Source organism: Myxocyprinus asiaticus, chromosome 24 (genome assembly GCF_019703515.2).
Source record: "Myxocyprinus asiaticus isolate MX2 ecotype Aquarium Trade chromosome 24, UBuf_Myxa_2, whole genome shotgun sequence".
NCBI lineage: Eukaryota > Metazoa > Chordata > Actinopteri > Cypriniformes > Catostomidae > Myxocyprinus > Myxocyprinus asiaticus.
Genome location: NC_059367.1, coordinates 44,850,622 through 44,874,216, shown reverse-complemented (window position 1 = coordinate 44,874,216; position 23,595 = coordinate 44,850,622). Strand labels below are relative to the sequence as shown.

The following is a 23,595-nucleotide window of genomic DNA, read 5'->3' as shown; positions in this document are numbered from 1 at the left end:
GAATATTTTCCTCAAATAATTGATTACTGTACTCATATAATTGATCATTTTGTAGTAATCTCATCTGTAGTAAGTCCGTCTTATCTTCTGGGAAATTACTACAACCTTTAGAATGTGAAAATATTATTTTGGTGAATTTTAGTGAATTTGTTTTTAAATAATTGATTTTTGTACTCATATAATTGATGATACTGTAATAATCTAAATAAAATATAACTTGCACGTCAGTTGAATGAATGAGTGGACATCTCCTATGTTTTCACGTAGTGGGTGGAGTTTTCAGAGGGTCCCTTACATCTGCTAGGCAGTCAAAGTGCATCGGAGCATTTCAGGCATAATTTTGCAGACTGTTTTGAGTCCAATTTTTATGCCCATATAGTATAGTTATACTCCCTTTAAACCTAATGCTAATGACATCTTTGTAAGATTGTTGACTGAAGAAAGAAATGGTAAGAGAAATGATTTCTCTTGGTAAGAGAAATCGAATATCCAACGAACGTCGAACTTAAAACTAACTTTACTGCGGTCTTCAACCGGGCCTTGATGTATTTAATGTATGTAATCCTGGCATAAAAATTCAAGCAGTTCAGCTTTGTTTGATGGCTTGTGGCCATCCATCTTCCTCTTGAGCACATTCCAGAGGTTTTCAATGGGGTTCAGGTCTGGAGATTGGGGTGTCTATGACAGGATCTTGATCCGGTGGTCCTCCATCCACACCTTGATTGACCTGGCTGTGTGGCATGGAGCATTGTCCTGCTGGAAAAAATTAAAAATAAAAATTGGGGAACATTGTCAGAGCAGAAGGAAGCATGTATTCTTCCAGGATAACCTTGTACGTGGCTTGATTCATACATCCTTCACAAAGACGAATCAGCCCAATTCCAGCCTTGCTGAAGCACCCCCAGATCATCACCAATCCTCCACCAAATTTCACAGTGGGTGCGACGCACTGTGGCTTGAAGGCCTCTCCAGGTCTCCGTCTAACCATTAGACGACCAGGTGGAGGATCGGTGATGATCCGGGGGTGCTTCAGCAAGGCTGGAATCAGGCAGATTCGTCGAAGAATGGTAGAGAGCATGTCAAGACACATGAAAGCTGTGATTGAAAATCAGGATTATTCCACCAAATATTGATTTCTGAAATCTTCCTAATTAAAACAGTACTGCGTTGTTTAAAAATGAATAACATGTTTTCTTTGGCATTATTCGAGGTCTGAAAACACAGCATCTTTTCTTGTTATTATGACCAGTTGTCATTTTCTGCAAATAAATATTCTAAATGACAATATTTTCTATTTGGAATTTGGGAGAAATTTTGTCAGTAATTTATAGAATAAAATTAAAATGTACATTTTACTCAAACCATACCTAAATTCAGAGAAACTGATAGTTTTGCAGTGGTCTCTTAATTTTTTCCAGAGCTGTATATATCCATGTTTTTTTTCTTTTGACCATGTGATGCACTGTCAATCAGGATGAAAATCAGTTTGACAAAATGGTGATGGAACTATTAAACGTATGTTGGTCAACTTGTGAAATGTTCAACTCTGCAGTACTTTGACAATGAAATGTGATAGTTCTATTCTACATGCTTATAACATATAAACTACATTACATTTAAAATTACAAGTGGCTAAAATAATATTAAAAGACCATATAATCATTTTCACATTTACTGTAAATGTCAATAATAAAGTTAATCTTGGGAGTAGTTGCCTTTTGTTGATGAAAAGAGAGCAACTGATTCGGTGGTAAAGTTTTATTCACAAATGTTTATATTGAAAAACATGGCAAACATGGAGCAGGAAAGACTGCAAGAGAGTGGAAACCTATAGAGGGGTCAAAGAGGCAGACGTAGACATGGGCGCCTGCATGATTGAATCTGAGAGTATGCACAGAAATCTGCCTAGAGTTCTGCACGGGCCTTAAAATGAAACCCGAACATGAGGCCACGTGGCCCAACCCTACCCGGCCCGAACTACACCGTCAGATTTTAAGCCCGAACCCGAAATCGCTTACTATCTAATTTCTTCTTATAGTATAGCTGTATTTTATGTAAGCATCAGGGGTGGACTGGGAAGGGAAATCGGCCCGGGATTTTACATAGAAACTGGCCCAAAATTTGTTGAGCAGAACAATCTGGAAAAATATGAAACAATGAGTCCCCTCTATGCAGCCTGAACTTGTTCAGACTGCTGAATCTTTGTGACAACTGCGCTAAAAACAATCTAGACGCAGCGCAAAGAATGGAACAGAGTGCAGGTGTCTTTCTTTTTACCTTGACATGGTGTTTAAAATGTGCCGGTCCTGCGCGAGACACTGAAGAAAAAGCGAGACATCCCACTGAGCAAAGATATGTCCAAAAGTCGTCTTTTGAACGTCTTTGTTGCACGTTAAAAAGACGTCCTCTGAGGAGCCAGAAGGAAAGTTTTATGACGTCTTTTTATGACGTCCTCTGAACGTCCAATGTTGATGTCCACAGGACCTCTTTACAGGTTAAAAATTAGTTCAAATGGGGTCATTGTGGATGTCTTTTCAACGTCTTATAACGTCAACTGCAGACTCATTTTAGACATAATTTATACTGCTTCTGGACCAATAAGCAGTCTTACGCTGCATTCAATTAAAACTCACTTTAATTCAAATTTTATGCTGTACGACAGGCAACTCACCGCAACTGACATTGCAACTTCTGAACTGAATATATATGTCGATTTTCTGCACCTGTCCTGCACGTCCACAGATGTCCAAAAAAACTACTAGCCAGATGTTCAAATGTTGAACATCATATCTACGTCCAAGAGGGGTCGTAGTCACACGTCGAGATACTGAACCTGATTTGCACATCGTGCAGACATACAGATATGGTCTTGGACAGTCTGACGCAATATAGACACGATTTACATGTCTGGCAGACGTCTCGTGTTTGCTGGTATGGTGCAAATATCAAAGACATTCGTCCAGCATGTGTTTAAACAATGGAAAAACAGAACAGACATGCGCAAAAACACATTCAGTTTGAACAGCCCCTTGTTCACATGACACAGCACTAGCTGAAGTTTCTCAAAGTTACCTCTCAAAAAGACAGACTTTTGTTTCAGTTGATTGTAGGTAAATTTACACTGTACCCAGGACTGTATTCGTAAATATCCCGATACTGTTTTACTGTGTGAGAAACCGCTCCAAATGATTCAATGAGAGAGCGCTCTAAACAAATTGTACTGAATCACGAATCGATGCAGACCGTTTTGCAAGCCCGTTTGGCCAATTCACTGAAAACAATAGACTCAAAAGAATTATACATTTGTAAATTGGCCATTGCTAGTTCTTTTAAACAGCCAAAAGAAATACGGGACACATTTCATGATTGGTGAAATATTCTGAGAGTAAATATTTCTTGTCAGTCGTAGTACTCATGATATGCACAGTACGTACGGCCGTACAGCTGCAGGCGCTACTGGACGTAGACACCGCCAAAGAGGGCCTCCTCAAGGAGGTGAACATCAGAGGGATGGAGGCAGCATACTGGCAATTCGAATGAGGTCTGGCCCATTATTGTTGATCATGTGGTTACAGTAACAGAGGCCTTACTATTTGATGTTATTTCAAATTTTAGAAGTTTAAATTTATTTCTGTTGTTTCACAATGCAACCACAGTATTGTTGTAAAAATACTGTAAATTACGGCCAAAAGTTTGGAAAAACGTATAGATTTTGCTCTTATGGAAAGAAATTGGTACTTTTATTCACCAAAGTGGCATTCAACTGATCACAATGTATAGTCAAAACATTAATAATGTGAAAAATTACTATTACAATTTGACAAAAATAAAATAAAAAAATAAAATGTTCAGAATTTCTTATACTACTTCAAAGAGTTCTCATCAAAAAATCCTCCACGTGCAGCAATGACAGCTTTGCAGATCCTTGGCATTCTAGCTGTCAGTTTGTCCAGATTCTCAGGTGACATTTCACCCCACACTTCCTGAAGCACTTGCCATAGATGTGACTGTCTTGTCGGGCACTTCTCACACACCTTACAGTCTAACTGATTCCACAAAAGCTCAATGGGGTTAAGATCCATAACACTCTTTTCCAATTATCTGTTGTCCAATGTCTGTGTTTCTTTGCCCACACACTTTTCTTTTTGTTTTTTTTTTGTTTCAAAAGTGGCTTTTTCTTTGCAATTCTTCCCATAAGGCCTGCACCCCGAATCTTCTCTTTACTGTTGTTCATGAAACTGGTGTTGAGCGGGTAGAATTCAATGAAGCTGTCAGCTGAAGACATGTGAGTTGTCTATTTCTCAAACTAGAGATTCTGATGTACTTATCCTCTTGTTTAGTTGTACATCTGGCCTTCCACATCTCTTTCTGTCCTTTGTCTTTGAAGACTGTAGTGTACACCTTTGTATGAAATCTTCAGTTTTTTTTTTTTTATTTTTTTTTATTTTGGCAATTTCAAGCATTGAATAGCCTTCATTCCTCAAAACAATGATTGACTGATGAGTTTCTAGAGAAAGCTTTTTTTTGTGTGTGTGCTATTTTTGACCTAATATTGACCTTAAGACATGCCAGTCTATTGCATACTGTGGCAACTCCAGGGGCGCCATATCATGGCTGACCCTGCACTCTGACCCCAGCTTAGCTGGGATATGTGAAAACAAATAAATTTCACTGTATATATGCAAAAAGGTATGTATAATGTGTGACCAAAATAAAGGCTTCTCTATTCTAACACAAAAACAAACACAAAGACAATGTTAAGCTTCATTTAATGAACCAAATAGCTTTCAACTGTGTTTGATATAATGGCAAGTGATATTCTAGAACCAAATGATCAATTTAGCATGATTACTCAAGGATAAGGTGTTAGAGTGATGGCTGATGGAAATGGATTTGATCAAAAATGACTTTTTTAAATAGTGATGGTGCTGTTTTTTTACTTAATGTCCTGACTATACTTTGTGATCAGTTGAATGCCACTTTGGTGAATTAAAGTATCAATTTCATTCCGAAACAGCAAAATCTGTACATTATTCCAAACTTTTGGCTGCCAGTCTATGAATGACTTTTGATGTTTTCTTTGATCATACTGTATGTTGGATAAATATGTTAAGCATAATGGATTTTGTCAGTCTGGTTAGATAATGTAAGTGTAATGCCCATTGTGATGACTGTGTATATTATAGTAGAGTTGCTTCTTTTATTCAGCGCCAAGGGTGATTTGAAACATCTTGTATTGGTTGCAGTTGAATTAACTGATTGTTTAAAGTACTAAACTGAAAAAAGATCATACTGTTGTGTTTTTGTGATGAAACCAAATGTTCTCATTACATGATACAGTGTCTTGTGTTTTGAAACAATGATTATGTGGAAAGAAAACATAACTGTGATGAAAGCATGAGATCAGGGTTTGAAAGAATGACTAGTTGTGTGATCAAGAAGTGTGATCAGTTTGTGGTTTTTTATTAAAAGTTTTGAAAATGTACCACTTCTGAAAGTAGTACCAAAGCAGTGAAAAAAAAAGAAGGAAAAAAAAAGAGCTAATAATAAAAATAAATGTATCGTAGCCTGTTTAAGTTATTTACCAAATGAACAAGAGATATGACACAGAATAATCACAAAAGAAACGTTATTATGCCACCACAGATACAGTTGTGACAAATTATCTAACAACACAGTTTTAAAGTTTCACAAGGGAAAACAGAAAACTATAACAGAAATACTTAATGGCTGTTGGGTTCATTTATTTATTTGGAGCAGTTTCCTTACGATCCCTTAGCAAATCAATGGCTGTAATCATTCTGAATAAAACACAATCTATAAGTTATTGTGAAAACATGATGATAAACAGATATGGTTTAAGTTTTATTTCTATAAACGTAATTATCTTTCCGAAATCACAGTTTAGATGAATTGTGATCCGGGAAGCCGACACTAATATTTTCACTGTCGCTTTAACACGAAACCGGAAACTCGTGAATATTCATGTATGCTCCTCCCAGTGCAACTCAAAATCTTAGAAACCCAACATTTCAGAACACCGGTCAATCGGCACCGGACTAGTATACCAGTGTTTGCTTTTCAGCCAATCAGCTCGGACTAATGAGCGAAAGACACGCTACGTAATGCATATTTATGAGACAACCGCCTATCAGAATGCTCCAGTGAGCGCAGCGCAATGACGTCGCCTCAAGGAAGCGCTCTGATCGTTTACATTACAGATGACAGCTGAAGAGATACCGTTGAACCGGTTAGCCCTCTGTCCGCCCCGCCTCAGCTGAGAGCCATGAAAGTATCGCTAGCGTCCATTCAGAGTCAATGGGGATAACGCCTGCTCTAGTCATTCTCATATAGGGGGAGAAATCGCTGCAGTTCGAGTGCATTTGAAGGGATCAGGCCGGTGTGAGGTAATGCTAGTCAGCTGACTCGTTAGCGGCTAACACACTAAACCTGCCACTAAAGCCTTGTTTCATCATTTATTCTCCCAATCGAAGAAGTACTGATACCATATCGAAATAGACAGTGTTTGTCAATTTATCGGAAATGTTGTAAAATATCGTAAGTATTTAATTTAACATATTTTCTATGTCGTAATTTAACATTCCCTTCAATTATAGTCAGTGAAATTAGGTGATAAAAGCAAATAAATGCAGTACACAGACTCTTTATTTCATAAGCCGTGTCTCAAAACCTAGTTAAAAACGGGTTTATGCTTTCTGTAAATATTTGATCTGTTTTGTCTTCTGTTCTTTTGGCACATTTGTAAGTGGGTCATCATAACTGCTTCACTGAACTCAAACACGAAACCGACTGTCATCATGCAGCTTTTATTAAATCACAAGCTTAGAAAACAAGATTTTCTGCTCAATTACAAGCAGTTTGAACTTTCAGCTTGGTCTGTGAATGCTTTATTAGTCCTCAGATAAAGTGTGACCTAAAGGACAGCCTTTTGTTTTGGTCTGTTTTTATATTTATTGATATGAATAGCATAAACTCTACATAGTTACAGACTATGTTCAGAATAACTTGATTAAATTCATCCTGCAGAATTCCACAGATTTTCACCAAATATCAGTGTAGAAAAGACTAAAAAATCCTCCAGAGTCCCCCTGGGCCTGTTGTTTCTTGGATGTATGGGGAAGATTGTTGCTCTCTGTGGTGTGTAATTTCCCAATCTCTGTTCATGAATGTTGCACTTTGTGTGTTGTGAAAGGGTGTAGATCTCACGAGAAGCTCAGCGGTCCTCCTGTGTTTGTCCATTTTCACTCAATCTTACTGTGTTTTCCACCTTCTGCATCCAGATGGAGAATTCTGGAGGGTCTAACTGGACGCTGAAGTCGGATCCGAGCACAGAGCTGCTTCCATACTGCTGCTCGTCCTGTGATGGTGGTGAGGAGCCATTCCGTGGAAAACTGTTGCAGACCAGAACTAAAGCCAGGAGCATGTCGACACCATCAGCTCACAACTCTGCCAAGTTCAGGTAAAACAACACTGACAGCTTCCAGACTAAAGTTAGGCTTAGACTAGATTACAGATAGACTAAACCAAGCCTTTAATCCTCTTGTCTCTTAATGTGTCTGTCAAAGCAATTGGGAAGGTGACAGATAACCATTTAAAGTGTTTGAAACAAAATAAAATAAAAACAAAATTTTTTGGAGACCGAGAAGGATTACCGATACCTGTATTTTGTTTATATACATTGTGAGACTGATGATTCGAGGACAGTGTGGTTATGTTTTTGCAACTGTTCCTCAAAAGACATAATCAAAAAAGTTATTTTTAAATGTCACAAAATTATCAAACATCACAAGAAAAAATCACTATAAACAAACCAAAAATAGCTGACCTGCTGACTTTATTGATTTTTAGCTACTGTAATTCAAAAGACAGTTCTAAAATTAAAAAAAAAAAATCTAAAATTTCACAGAAACAACATACAGTATAATAATTACCAATATGTAAAGGATTATTTTGCTTTTTAATGAACAGAGGCATCTCTGCATGTTAACATGTAGGGCCCCATGAAATCCATTTTATTTTTTTCCAAATTCTTTCTTTTTTTTCACACATTCTGTGTTTTCCGTTTTATTTTTTATTCCGTATTCGACAGTTTAATTTTATCATCAAAAGGTTGTCTAAATAAATGAATTCATTAAAACTAGGGTTGTGAATCAATAAATATTTTGAAACTAATTAATCACACAGTTTTCTGTGATTAATCACGATTAATCATGGTACTTGGTACATTAAAACGAGCATTAAAATATAATCATAAATATATTTACTTTTTAAGTACTTTGAAACAAAATATAAATAATTATTTTTTAATTATTTAAATATGTGCATGTAAAAATTCATCAATTATAATTATACATGCCATAAAATCAGTGGACATACTGTAATTAAAAGTGAGCAAAATCTGCTGCCGTTTTCCAGTGGACTTTTATAATAATAGGATAAAATGGACAGATTCAATACATATCAAGCTTTATTGGCAAGAGAATCTTAAGTGTACATTGCTAATGTGTTATTAGTCACTATTCATACAGATATAAAACATATTGAATGCTGAAGTTTAATTTGCTGAAGTTTTAAAATCTCAGAATGATTATTTTCTCTGGCTGCTATGTTTTTGCTTTTGACACTGGTTCAGATGACAGCGAGTGTGTGTTTTCAGGCCATGCAAACATGCCTGTATCTCGCCCACATCTGGCTCAGTCTCCATTCTCCGTACAGTAAATCCGCTCCCATGTTTATTATGCCTGGGACATGCTTCGCACATAATGAATAAGTGTGCACTGCTCCACACAATCAATTTCTCTGCTAGGATGTGCAGTCGAGTCAAACATGTATCACCTGGATATTTATATATGTGAATTTTAGCCACAGGAAGTGGAAAGAAAAACAAAAAAAACATGGATACTGCATTGATTGCGTACATGTTACACAGTCAACTATCGCAGAAATTTACATTTCCAAGCCCTAATTAAAATTTTAATTAAATAAAAATAGAACGATTAATTTCAACATAACATTGCGTTCTTTTTATCATATGAAGTGCTTTTATACAGATCCTCACAGTACAATCCAAAATACAACACTGAAGTTATTTTTGTCAGATGAACAGAGCATCACAGATGTGAGATATTGCTTGAATATAATACAATTATTGTTGGTTTATTAATAGAAGTACTATTATTCATTATTATTATTATTACAGTGAATATTACATACAGAATAAACTACAGTAGTGATGAATTTCTGTCATAATTTTTCCATTTAAATTGAGCCTTTATTAAATAATTTTTTTTCTTCAAACCTCCAGAAAAGCAGGTTGCTACATGTGTGATTAAAAATGCAAAAACCTGCGATTTAATTAAATAAATATGTAGTCTGTATGTTCTGCATGCTCTCTGTCATCTACTACACACAAGAGCACATGTGATGATCATGATGTGGTGTTTTTAGTGTATCAGCAGCTAGCTTCACACATTTACTTTGAAGCTTGCAGCACATGCATACTGTGTATTTTAGGAATGTGCACGAGTAATCAACTAATCGAGTGCTCGTTCTGCACAAGCTAGTCGACCATTTAAAACACTATTAGAATATAATTTTTTTTTTTTTTTAAATCCTATGCGCATTTGCCTGAATTATCCTTTAATTTCCTTCTGGATCTCTGACCAAATTTTGCAGTTACAATTGAGTCCACTGGGGGCGCTGTGCATTTGTCGTCACAGTGTTGGATGAAAGATGGAAACATGATAGCATCTTTGTTTGCTTTCAAGGAAAGCCAAGTGTGAGAATACTTGTAATATTTTGATTCTTGTCAAATTCTACTCTATTGGTATTCATTTATTGTTGGAGTCATGCAAAACGAAAAAACAATTTTTATGGCAGAAAGGAAATACGGTACGAAAAACTTGGAAGCTTATCAGACCGTGCATTAAATATCTGAACATGGGCAGAAAGCATTTTTATAAAAATCTTTCACACTTGTAATTTTGAAAGGAGGTTACAGGGCTCTACGCTATCAATTTTGTTTAGGGGCACTTGTGATCCCAAATTAAATTTTTTAGAGGCACGGTCAAAAATTACTCTTTATAATAATAATAATAATAATAATAATAATTAGTGATTTGCAAACATTATATGTTGCTTAAAACTGAAGTATGTCATTTCTGCGACACTAGCGCCAACGAATGGAAATGCAAAAATATGAAAATGCTTTCAAAACAGCTTTCTGAATACGTCCCTCATCTGCAGTAGTTCAGATAGTCCCGCCCCAATTCATACCATTGGTTGAGTAATGTTGTTGGGATGGGTCTAAACGGATCCCTCAAAACAAACACAGGAATTGTTATACCGCCACAGAAACAGAGTTGACAGTTTTCGAGAAAATTAACCTATATAGGGCTTACTTATAGTTGTCTCTGCATATTAAGCTGGAATAGAAGTATTTTAACACTGAAAAAGTTACATACTTCAGCTTTAACTGGTCAGTTCATAAACATTCTAATATGAATATACAGGGACATATACAGTATATCAAACATTCATAACTATTTGAATGTATTTTAACTTATGATCTTTTTAGCATTATATAAAATGTAATAATACTTGTTCATATTATTCATGAAATATGCATTTTTTTCAGGCGCAAAAACTACAGTACCTTACATTTTATTAGAGATGTCTCTGTGTTGCAATTTAGTTCTACTAAGGTGAAGGCTTTGCTCGTGAATTTTAATTGTTACATGATATTCTCCCTGTAGGCTCAACGTTTTATTAGCTTATGATGTGCAAAAGACATGGTTAAAAAAAACATCTAGTCAGTTTAGGAAGTCCTGTATATGCAATTAGGATGCAAGTGAAAAACAATCTTTTCCAATATACCCATGTGATTTTCAGCATTAATATACAGAGTTTTGCAACAACATTAGTAAAAGCAGAAGTGTTGTAAGTTTGGGAAGACCGAGATGCAGTTGTTTAGATAATGCCATGGTGATGTGGTGCAGTAATGTATCGGTAAGCAGCAGATGAAACCAGTGTTGGGGGTAACGCGATAAAAGTAACGCAATCAGATGACTTTTTTGAGTAACGAGTAAAGTAATGCAATAATTTTATATTTTAATATCTGAGTTACTTTTTAAATAAAGTAATGCATTGTTTTTGTTCACCTCTACTGTCCCTGTATTGCAAGAAACCAGGAGTGCAAATCAAGTGTGCAAACTTTGGGGAGGAGACGTAGTGCATGATGGGCATTGTAGACGAGTCACTTCTATTTAAATGAATGGGAGAAATTGGAATGCCCAACCAAGAAGCTATAGCACCCAACAGTCAATAGATGTAGAAAGGAAGTCCCACCTTGGAGGTAAAAGAGACAATCACCGTTAAGATACAGACATCACCTGTCAATCAACTCGCTACCGCACATGCGCATTAGCTATACAAGCTGGAAAAATTGCATGTTTTGGCATAATATGAAATCAACATTCGGTTGAGTGAAACGTGATTGATTCATGTGTTAATACACACTGCATTAAAAATCAGTAAATGCGTTTAGGCAGAGTGATTATAAGACTAGTCTTCCACTGGCCATGGCATGATATACAGGGTGAATTACTTGCTCAATTCCCTGATTTATGCAGCCAAACTGCTACATGTTACAGCTCCCCTGTAACTGGGAGAATGGGATGAGAAAAGCTGACTCTGGATCAGTGGCTCCGAGCAGCGTTCTACATCTTAAGTTGACTCTCTGACATTGCCGATGGGCACAGCACATGATGAAATATATAATGCAGATTCAAGTGTTGGACTTTGCTGCTTTAGGTAAGACAGTGGTTATTCTTCATTATTCATATTGGCTGCCATGTTATGAAAAAACAAATCATGCATATTCATGTTATTGAGTCTTTATTATAAATATGACATGAAGTCCTACTTTCTAAATATCTGTTTGTTAACTATGTTGTTTTGACATGTACAGTAGCTAGCATGACCTGTAATGTCTCTTGAATGCAATGCATAGCTTATTTGTATGGAATGCATAGCAGAAGAGAAAGTGGAAAAAGTAACTCAAAAATAATGCAAAATAACGTAACGCTTTACTTTCAATAAAATTTAACTTTTTAATTAATCAAGTTACTTTTTTAAGGAGTAACTCAATATTCTAACGAGTTACTTTTAAAAGTAACGTTACCCTACACTGGATGAAACTATATACACACACATATGCTACATATGAGACAATGTTAAAAATCTTGAAACTTCAAAAAAGGCCAGTTGCTGAGACACTACTGAGATACATAGACCGTGGCAGCAAACAACACAAATTACTTCCTCAAATGCACATGCAATGGTGGAAGTCATTTTTGTTGTGTCCTTCCTCTTTCATTTAACCAGTGTTCATTTAAGCAGTGAAGATGTCTAATGTGCTTTGTCATTTATCAAGTAGGCCTATATATTATCTTTCTGATTCCTGTAGTAATTCTTAATTCAGTTCTTCAGCATCTGCTTATGCATGTGTTGTGTTGTGACACAGTAACATTACATTTTCTTTTTTGCTTGGACTGTGCCCCTAAATTTTTGATCGTGCCCCTTCAAATTTTAACTTGGGGTCACGAGTGTTCCTAAACAAAATTGTTCGCATAGAGACCTGACATAAGGGCACATGTGAGCTTCAGTTTCCAGGTGAAATGCCCACAGAGGAGTGCCAAAAGCGAGTTGTTTTTAGCTGTAAATCCGAAACAGAATGAGCTTTATTGCCAAGTGTTCTCACATACACAAGGACTTTTTTTGGTGATAGGAGAAACAAGTGCACACACAAAACATTACAGTGAGACACAGAATATAAAACAAGGTAAGAGAATAAATAAACATACAAATAATAGGACATATAACAGATTGGCGTATATATATGTGCAAGTGGTAATGTATGTGCAAGGTAGGGGTATGTATAGTTTAGGGATGGGCACGAGTACTCGAGTACTCGGATGTGGCATCAATGATCGATCATGAAAACGATGATACGTGGTGATCATGATCGGGCATGATGTGACTTTTCACTTAATTCGAAATTCAGTGACAATTATCTGATAACTAAACACACACGTAACAACGAGGGAGCTAATTTTTAATTTTGAGATTGATTACGTTGTGATTTTGAGGGGTACATTTATTGTCAGAGATGTCTCATAGCAACCAAACTGATATACAACGTTGCAACGCTATTGTTAAGATCATCAAAAGAGAGTGTAATTAACCGTGTTTTGAACACCTCTGCAAAACGTTTGCTAAACACGTTTTATTATCTTTTAATGTAAGAACTTTGATTCGTTAATGGATATTATTTACTAAAAGTGAATGTTTGTCATTGACTGTAAACCTCCCTGCCCTGCGTGATGTAACACACACCTGCATCTTGTAGAAATGGGAGTTGAAGATTTCCGCATGAGTTTCCAAATTAGAAGTTTGACAAAGTGTCATTTGGTTGCACTTTCCACAGTTGAAAGGTGGAAATTCAGACTCTCTGAGTTGAATGGAACGCTTCATGAATAATTACAGCAACAACAATACGGAGCATCGCAGCTTTTACCATGGGAGCGAACACTTGGACGCACACACACACCAGGTGCATGTGGCAGTGGACTCAACGTATATACAGCAGGCAAGTGTTTCAAACAGCTAGACAGAGTGCAACTAAATGGAACAGAATGCAGTTTCTTCAAAACTGAACTTCAACATAACATGCATATTAAAAACGTGATGTTATGGCGTCTCCATTGAATATAGACGGTTCAGATAGTCACTAAAAAAACTGGTGCACGCTTACTAAGATTACCACGTTAACCTGAAGGAAGAACAGACAGACAAGCGTTGTGCACATTCTTTCATTGAGTTGGGCAGCGAATCTTCAAATAATGACAAAATATGATGCATTATATTTGGATTATGCAATCTTTTGTACTTTTTGTAACATTATTTTATAACAGCCTATAGTATTGAATAGACAATACACTGGAACAACAAGACGCAATGCAGCAGCCAAAGATGTTTGTCATACATGTTCTTATATATACAGTTATGTAAATGTCATTGCCCCTCGAGTACTCGAGTAGACAGAATGGCCAAAATGAAGGAAGTACAACCTCTGCTGAGCCTTCTTCACAATGGAGTCTATGTGGGTGTCCCACTTCAGGTCCTGAGAGATGGTAGAACCCGGGAACCTGAATGACTCAACTGCTGCCACAGTGCTGTTCAGGATGATGAGGGTCAGGTAGGCCAAAACCAGTCTCTCAAATGACTTAATGACCACAGATGTGAGAGTGACAGGTCTGTAGTCATTAAGTCCTGTGATTTTGGTTTTTTGGGGACCGGAATGATGGTGGAGCGTTTGAAGCAGTAGGGAACTTCACACTGCTCCAGCGATCTATTGAAGATCTGTGTGAAGATGGGGGTCAGTTGGTCAGTGCAGACTTTCAGACAGGCAGGTGAAACCATCTGGGCCTGAAGCTTTCCTAGTCTTTTGTTTCCAAAAGACCCGCACACATCCTCCTCACAGAACATAAGTGCAGATTGAGTAGCAGGAGTGGGGAGGAGGTGGTTCCAGGAGGTGTTGGTGTGTGTGTGAAGTGAAGATCAGAGCAGGGGAGGGGTGTGAGACTGGGCATTTCAAACCTGCAGTAAAACGCATTCAGTTCATCAGCCATTACTTGACTCTCTACAGAGCGAGGGGGAGGTGTCTTGTACTTGAAGATGTTTTTTGGCCTTTCCACACAGATGTAGGACCGTTGGCTGAAAACAGTTTTTTCAGCTTTTCAGAGTAGCTTCTTTTAGCCACTCTCATTTCCTTAGTAAGTGTGTTCTTGGCCTGATATGATGATAAAATATAAATGATTTAATACAGTGAAGATGAATGCATATTTTATTAACTCTACTCCTAAACGGAAAATGGAACCTCTGAATCACACTCGTCACTGATTACGCAGTCGCGATTACATCTTGGTATCAACGCGGGACAAGAACCCAGGTCTCCCACACAGCTGACGCAATGCCCTTCCGGTCGCGCCACAGGAGAAGGTAAACATGTTTGAACTAATGCAAAAATGACTGATGGGAGATGCCGATTGTCAGCAACTCAGTAGAATGGGGCCGATGCCAGGGTACTCGGAGCTAAATTCTGACTTCCCGTGTGATCATGTTGAATTTTGTCTAGAAATGTTAATAAATAATCGATTATTCATCTTTAATAATTTGATTTATTAAGCTTATCAATCGTCATTTAAATCATTTAATCAATTTTAGCATGTGTTCAGTAATCATGCCAGCAGATAGAGAAAAGACTGTTTATACAGTCATCCACTATTAGGGGGTGCCGCTTTTGCTCTGCATGTCACATCCTTTCAGCAACACAGAATAAAAAATGCCCACTGTGCAAAAGTGCCTCTGTTTGTTCCTGGCAGGCAGCAGATGCCCTTACCCCACCCCCATCCCTAATCCTAACCATATTGAGCCTGTAAGGCTGAGTACTCTGCCAGGAACAACCTGAGGCATCTTTCTCCCATTGTGATAAAAAACACAGACGCTCATCCTTCACTTCCTTGCTAATCATGGAGTGTTTCTCAATAAATATACTTTATGTTTATGGCATAAACCCTGATCGTATGTTAAAGTACAAAATGGCAACAAGCATTGTTGATCCACCGGTCTCCCTTTATCAATCACCTCAGTTCTCGCCGGTAGAGCATGAGGTACATTCACCTGAAATCTCACCGTCACCAGTGTAGTGGTATGTTATTAACTGTGTTCACATAGCGTATTATTATTATTATTATTATTATTATTATTATTATTATTATTTGACTTCATTTCAAATAAAAAGTTCTGAAATATTCCACGATCTACAATGTGAAGTTTTAATGAACTCGAATCTGTATCTTCTATATCGTTAGTAGTAACAGTAATACATTGACAATTAATTAAAACAGTATTTTTAATATTTTTAATTTTAACTAAAAAATAAATTAAGATGAAAATACCAAAACACACATTTCTTAAGTGTATTTATTTAAATGATATTTAAACAGTAGGCTACATGCACATAAAACAAACTTTGCATTAAGAAAAATTGAAGAAATATATGCGTTTTTTATTTTGAGTTTTAAGTTGTTCACCACTTACATTTTATTATTGTTATAGTTAATGATTAATCAAATTAATATTCATTGTTAACGATTGCCGATTAAGAAAAGTTGTTATTAGAGCTGTTCGATAATGGCAAAAATCATAATCTCGATTATTATGGTCAACATTGAGATCACGTTTATTTAACATGATTACTCATTGACTTTGGAAACATCATGCATTTATTGAACTTTTAAAAAAAACTTGTCTTTTTAACAGTGAATTTCCTTGAACTTGAAATGTAAACTGCACTGGGTAGGGGAGGAGGCTATTGTCATATGGTAATTATTTTATGTTACGGCTGGTAGTCAAATAAAGAAAAGCCTCCATCTCTATTATTTACAGCAGGGATGATCACACTTCTATGGAATGAGATCTACTTTTTCATCATGTTGTTGCAGCAAGATCTACCATGTACAATAAAGTCTATACATTATCACAAAACCAAAATTTCAGTAGTCTGTAGAGAAATTTGACGATTCTCAATACCAGCTTCAATACCACAACAAATAATAACACTAACTAATTTGTTAATTATGGAAAAATGGTTTCAGGTTCTTAAGAAATTATTCAAGACTAGTAAACAGTCTGTAATAAAATGATGATAAAAAACAGCAATTAATAGAAATAGATTAAAAATAATAGAACTAAAAATGCAAATGAAGAAAATTCAGTGCTTTTTTTTAACAGCTTTAAAAGTTTTTAACAGCAGTTTCAAGTATTCAAGTAAACATTCAGAATGAAATGAAACATAAAACTACTACTGGTCTTCACTCTGTGATTACAATACATCAATACTCTTTAAAGCTACTAAAGTTATCCAGTCAAGAGAAGTGAGTGTTTTCTTGTTCTGTTTGTTTGATTATTATAAAGACACACTAGACAGCAGCAGGTCTATTAGCTTACATTTATACTTGCAAGTCTGACCGGGGAAGAGACTGAATCTTCTCCTGGCTGATGCACACTCTGACACAGGGACACTCTTCACTCGCGTGCATTTGCTGCAGCTAGATTATAATGTGATGGCTAGCGACTTAGTGAATCATAATATACACTGAACAAAATTATAAACGCAACACTTTTGTTTTTGCCCCCATTTTTCATGAGCTGAACTCAAAGATCTAAGACTTTTTCTATCTACACAAAAGGCCTATTTCTCTCAAATATTGTTCACAAATCTGTCTAAATCTGTGTTAGTGAGCACTTCTCCTTTGCCGAGATACTCCATCCACCTCACAGGTGTGGCATATCAAGATGCTGATTAGACAGCATGATTATTGCACAGGTGTGCCTTAGGCTGGCCACAATAAAAGGCCACTCTAAAATGTGCAGTTTTACTGTATTGGGGGGGTCCGGGGGGGTCTGAAAACCAGTCAGTATTTGGTGTGACCACCATTTGCCTCACGCAGTGCAACACATCTCCTTCGCATAGAGTTGATCAGGTTGTTGATTGTGGCCTGTGGAATGTTGGTCCACTCCTCTTCAATGGCTGTGTGAAGTTGCTGGATATTGGCAGGAACTGGAACACGCTGTCGTATACGCCGATCCAGAGCATCCCAAACATGCTCAATGGATGACATGTCCGGTGAGTATGCTGGCCATGCAAGAACTGGGATGTTTTCAGCTTCCAGGAATTGTGTACAGATCCTTGCAACATGGGGCCGTGCGTTATCATGCTGCAACATGAGGTGATGGTCGTGGATGAATGGCACAACAATGGGCCTCAGGATCTCGTCACGGTATCTCTGTGCATTCAAAATGCCATCAATAAAATGCACCTGTGTTCGTTGTCCATAACATACGCCTGCCCATACCGTAATCCCACCGCCACCATGGGCCACTCGATCCACAACGTTGACATCAGCAAACCGCTCACCCACACGATGCCATACACGCTGTCTGCCATCTGCCCTGTACAGTGAAAACCAGGATTCATCCGTGAAGAGAACACCTCTCCAAAGTGCCAGACGCCATCGAATGTGAGCATTTGCCAACTCAAGTCGGTTACGACGACGAACTGCAGTCAGGTCGAGACACCGATGAGGACGACGAGCATGCAGATGAGCTTCCCTGAGACGGTTTCTGACAGTTTGTGCAGAAATTCTTTGGTTATGCAAACCGATTGTTGCAGCAACTGTCCGGGTGGCTGGTCTCAGACGATCTTGGAGGTGAAGATGCTGGATGTGGAGGTCCTGGGCTGGTGTGGTTACACGTGGTCTGCGGTTGTGAGGCCGGTAGCTTATGGAAATATGCAGGTTTAGATGTACTCTTTTATTGACATTGTGTCTTTCATGTTGTCCTTGCGTTTTGCTTTGAATTTTGTAATTATTGATTTTGTACAGCACTTTGGCCAACTGTCGTTGTTTTTAAATGTGCTATATAAATAAAAGTGACTGACTGACTGAAACAAAACTGCCACGCTCCCGTTAGCCTAGCAGGGGTTCGACTGTCACCAGAGACATCTCCTAGCAACCCAATTGATAAACAGTGCTGCAATGCTAGCATTTGTGTTACAGGTGTACGAATATCAAAAGAGAGTTTAATTGACCATGATTTGCACACCTGTTTTAATATCATGTAATGTAGAATCTTTGACTCATTGATCGAAATTATTTAATAAAAGTGAATATTTACCACTTAATTTGTATATCTCCATGGGTGCCACCTATGCTTGGGATCGATGCCTTTTTCACGCATCGATGATCGAGAAAATCTTCCGATTATCAATATAAATTGGGCTGCTCGTTGTACAGTAGTCTGTCTTTTCAAACATGTTTCTCAACACAACTTTGGTGAAGTGGAAGCAGCAGGGTTAATTACGACATGGCACGTTCTAAAATTCTAAACAATTAGGTAATAAAACTAATTAATTGCATCAATGTCAGTGCAGTTAATGTTTGCCAGCTCTATCTGATCTCTGTGGAACAGTCAATCAGTTTTTCTGTAGTCTAATATAGATAATTTTAATGTTTTTGTTTGATCGATCACTGTTCATTTCCTTTAGTGCTGAAATGCATTTGACAGGTTTTGTGGCGTCTTTACACTCTCCATTTTCAAAGAAAGCAGCGACATCTTATTTCAGTGCGAATCCTCTTTTTCTTAACTAACGAAAAGCGGTTTTACATGATTCCCCTATAGCTGCAGGTTCCATAGTTTCATTAGAAGAAAGGCGGCGGGTGGCTGAACAGATCGAAGCAACAACATTTGTGTTCACAAGACATCAGCCGCTTTATTTTACAGCACATACTGTGCAGGACAAAAATATCTGATCTTTTTATGACTGCTACGAGTCATTGACCATCTCACAGTGATAACTTTAATTAGCTGGCATTTAGCTTTTATTTATTCAGTTCCCTAGCTCAGTCTGATCTGATCGATCGCTCCATATTTCCTATATAGTGCATTGTGTGACATTTTCCTCTAAGCAGGGAATGTGTGGAATTTCTCTCTCAATAATACGAATAAATGTCCTTAAATGCCGCTGTGTTTAGAGTTGTGTAAGAGCAGGTTTCTGAGTTTTTGCTTGTGTATAGTCAACCTGTCAAACCAGGCTGAAGGTCATGTGACCTCGTCTAGTAAAGTTAAGGTGGCTGTCACTGTCATAGATATCTATATGTAGAACCTTATTATCAGCTGTTTCTATGGACCGCGATATGTCCGCCATATTGGATAGGTCAAGAGCCGTCCATCAGCACATTCATGTAAATTGACAGATACAGTCTGGAAAAATCTGTTGTCTTTTCCTGCCAACTTTCACATGATCTGATTTTCCATAAACATTAGGCAATATTTTAGATAATATAAAAAAAAATCCTGACTTCACTTCTAAAACAGGCTTTTTACCCCATAGCAAACTGCAATTAAAGCCCTCTACAAATGAATGTAATGGCAAACACACTGAAAATTAGCACCCTGTCAGTCAGTTCATTACATGATGAACTGTTTCTACACAAAAGCAGTTTATGCAGCGGTCTGAGGCTTCTTCTCCATTCACTTACATTCAAACAGCTCTCCTTGTTGAGCATTCCAAGATGGAAAATATATTTGAAATTGTCAGTTGCCCGAAAAAAATCCTTGTCCCCTTCTTCTGGTACACCACTTCTATGACATGTAATGTTATTTATTTATTTATTTTGTACTTATTTTTAATACAAGCATTAATGCAAGGCCGAACAAGTGTACAAAAAAGCAAAACAAAATTATTATTAATAATGTAAATAACTTTAATTTAAGAGTGTTTGTCCCTTGGTTTCATAGCATTGGTGTTATCAATGTTAAAACCTTTTTTTTGTTTTAACTTTGTTTGTTTTTTTTTGTTTTTTAAATACAGAAAGTTGTGGAAAATAATTTTTAAGGTCAAAGTTCAGAGGCTGCTTAAATATGCATCTAGTGATTTTTCCCAGCATGTTTAAAAGTTATTAATTCACATTCACACAAATATTTGGTGTTGTACCCCACTGAACCCTCAAAATGTGGTGTTGTAACCCATTTAACCCTCATTAGTGTTAATTTAGTGTTAACTTTCTTCATTCGTGGTACAAAATTAAATAATAAAAGAAAGAACAACAGCCAAGTTGTCCTTTTATGAAAAAAATGAATGGCAACATGTTACAAAATGTTTACCCTCAGTGTTTATGGGCAAAAACTGAACTGAACGGGAAATTTGTAATCTTTTGTAAGTTGGAAAGTCAGCATTTTCTGAGAATGACCCATTTGTGGTTTGGGTCAGTTCCTCGCATAAATATGTTGTGTGACTTTAGAAAACATTGAACACAGCACATGAATCATATGGACTACTGTTTATGAACCCAGTTATTCACTTTTGTTGGAAAGCGAAGTGCGTTTTAAGGGAGCACACTACAACTGCACATCAATTTAGTCATGAACGAACCAAGAATTTCTACTGAGAATATGTAGTTAAAGATGCTCATTGAGATATGCTGTACTTGTAATAAGTGGTGTTTGTAAAAATAAATGAACTGAATGAATAAAATATTTGTATATAAAATGAACAAATAAAGAAATTGTTTTAATGACATCTCGAGCATAGTCCTTGAAAAAAAAAAGAAAGAAAAAAACGTGCTTGAAAAGTCCTTGAATTTAACTTTGAAGCATCTGTACCAGTCCTGATCTATGGTCACTGTGGATATTAAGGTGTGATTGGTTTGCTGAGGTTAAGTTCACCTAGTTCAAAGTTAATGACCTGCTATCAGTGAAGAAAATGACCACACCTGTAGCATAAACCCTTAGCAATGTGAGTCAGTGCTGAAAACATGTCAGTTATCTACACCAGCGGTTTAACAGTATCTCTCTGTTCTTTTTAAGGAGGACACAGTCTCTTCATGGACCAAGCCCTGTCACCACATTTGGGCCTAAAGCATGCATGATGAAGAACCCTAAAGCTGTCATGTAAGTCATTTTAATAACCCTGCACATGAAACATTCTTCAGAAAGAACTCAAATTTGTTTTGACATTACCAGTAAATGAAATGGATACCAGCAGTGGGAGCCACATTAACAAAACATCTTTGAAAACAAATATATATCAGAAAACAAATATACAAAATATTAATATACATTCACAAAAAAGACATAAATCTATTCAATTGTGATACTCAAAAAATGATCAATTCATAATCTGAAGCCATCTTTACCCAGACTACTTCATTCTACTCAGAACAGGCATAAATACATTTACACAGCAATTACAAATGCATAAATTATGAGATTAATTATGAATATAAAAAAATCGAAAGTTATACTTTTAAATATGAAACTTAATTCTGAAATAGATGCTCTATCATGACAACAAACTAGTTTAAGGCTGCTCTGATGCTGGATTACGTTTACATGGAACCAAAGCAGCATCAGAACTGCCTTTGGCACTAGAGGCTGAGGTGGGTCAGAGCAGGCTTCATTTAGTCTGGCTTTTATGTACCATTGTGTCTTTACACCGAATTTTGAACAGGCACAGAGCAGGCTTAACTCAGCTGTGTAAAGATGCCTTAAATCAAGTTCAAAATGAATGATTAAAAATCAGCCATTTATTACTTATAATGGAGAAGTGTTCAGTGTAGGTACAATCATGTCGATACAATAAAATATAGATATATCACAGTACTTTTTCTCATTATATTATATCGATACTTTAGATCCATGTATCGATATTTATATTAAACTATTATATTACATGTATTCATGTAATGTAATCAACACAACAAAGTTGGCACACTGTTACTTCCAAATCAATTTAATGAGCTCACCAAGAGACAAAAACTTGATATTTCATGCTGAATGCTCTTCACAGACATCAGTATATAATTGAAATATACCCAAATGAATTGGAATTGAAATTGGAATTGATTTGTAATCTAATAAAAATTATGATATCGTGATGTATCGCAGTATATTGAATCTTGACGTGTATTGCAATACGTATCGTATCGTGAGGTGCCAGGCGATGCCCGGCCCTAGTTCAGTGGTGTCCACAAGTCCACTATATGCAGTGTCCAGTGGCTGCTTCAGAGATCACACTCACGGGAAAGGTCGAGCACAAAGGGAAAGTGCAGTGTTATGGTAATAAAACTAATTAATTGCATCAATGTCAGTGCAGTTAATGTTTGCCATCCTCTAGCTGATCTCTGTGGAACAGTGTTTTTGTTTGATCGATCACAAGAGACCACACTGAAAGTCTAGAATTTAAAATCCATTGTAAACCTGGGAATAAACAGAAAGTCTTAGGATTCTAAGGTCTCTAATCAAATAAGCAAATTTTAAAATGAACAATGACAATTACAGCAAACATTTGTAATGAAAAAGTTTGTATTAAGGGTCAATGTGGTGATGCTTTTTTTTTTGTCCAGATTTCATTCCAAAACTTTTCAAATGCAATTCACACAAAAAACAATTACTTGAATACATGTTTTCAATTACTGAGTTCAAAGTCATTTTAATTAGGGATGGGAATCGTACGGAATTGAACCATTTCTGGTCCATTTCCTCTTAACGACTCCAGTAACGATTCTTTTAGTACTTTTGAGCAGGAATTATTTGGAAATACAATTCTTATTGCATTTACTGCCCTCTGCAGTCTGATGCCAAATGATGGGATCGTTTCAAGTTTCTACAGAGCTGATATAACAAATCAGAAATAAATTTAGTACAATTCTTGTAAAAGGTGTGTTTTATACTATATTTAAAACTATATTTTAAATGAAAAATTCTAAACAAACAAGAAATGTGATAGTATACAGTATTTTATTCATCCATTTATTCTTTTATAAAAATCAACTCATTGCAACAAAACTCAACAAAAAGTCAACACAGGTCTGAAGTACAACATTAAATAAATGGTAACAGTTCCAGAGACAGTTGTGTCAAGTAGTCTAATGCTGTACTTCATGCATGTGT

General features: G+C 36.7%; 1 protein-coding gene across 2 annotated transcripts in view; it reads left to right on the top strand.

Moving 5' to 3' along the window:
• The first annotated feature begins 6,168 nt into the window (after positions 1 to 6,168).
• Positions 6,169 to 23,595, top strand: part of nadka (NAD kinase a) — a 41,192-nt gene continuing 23,765 nt past the window's right edge. Inside the window, exons 1-3 of one of the 2 annotated variants that reach the window (XM_051653408.1) lie at positions 6,169 to 6,407; positions 7,302 to 7,480; positions 21,511 to 21,594. In XM_051653408.1, the coding sequence (XP_051509368.1) occupies positions 7,302 to 7,480; positions 21,511 to 21,594 (263 nt within the window). In that variant the 5' untranslated portion in view covers positions 6,169 to 6,407. The other variant, XM_051653409.1, reaches the window with a different exon arrangement.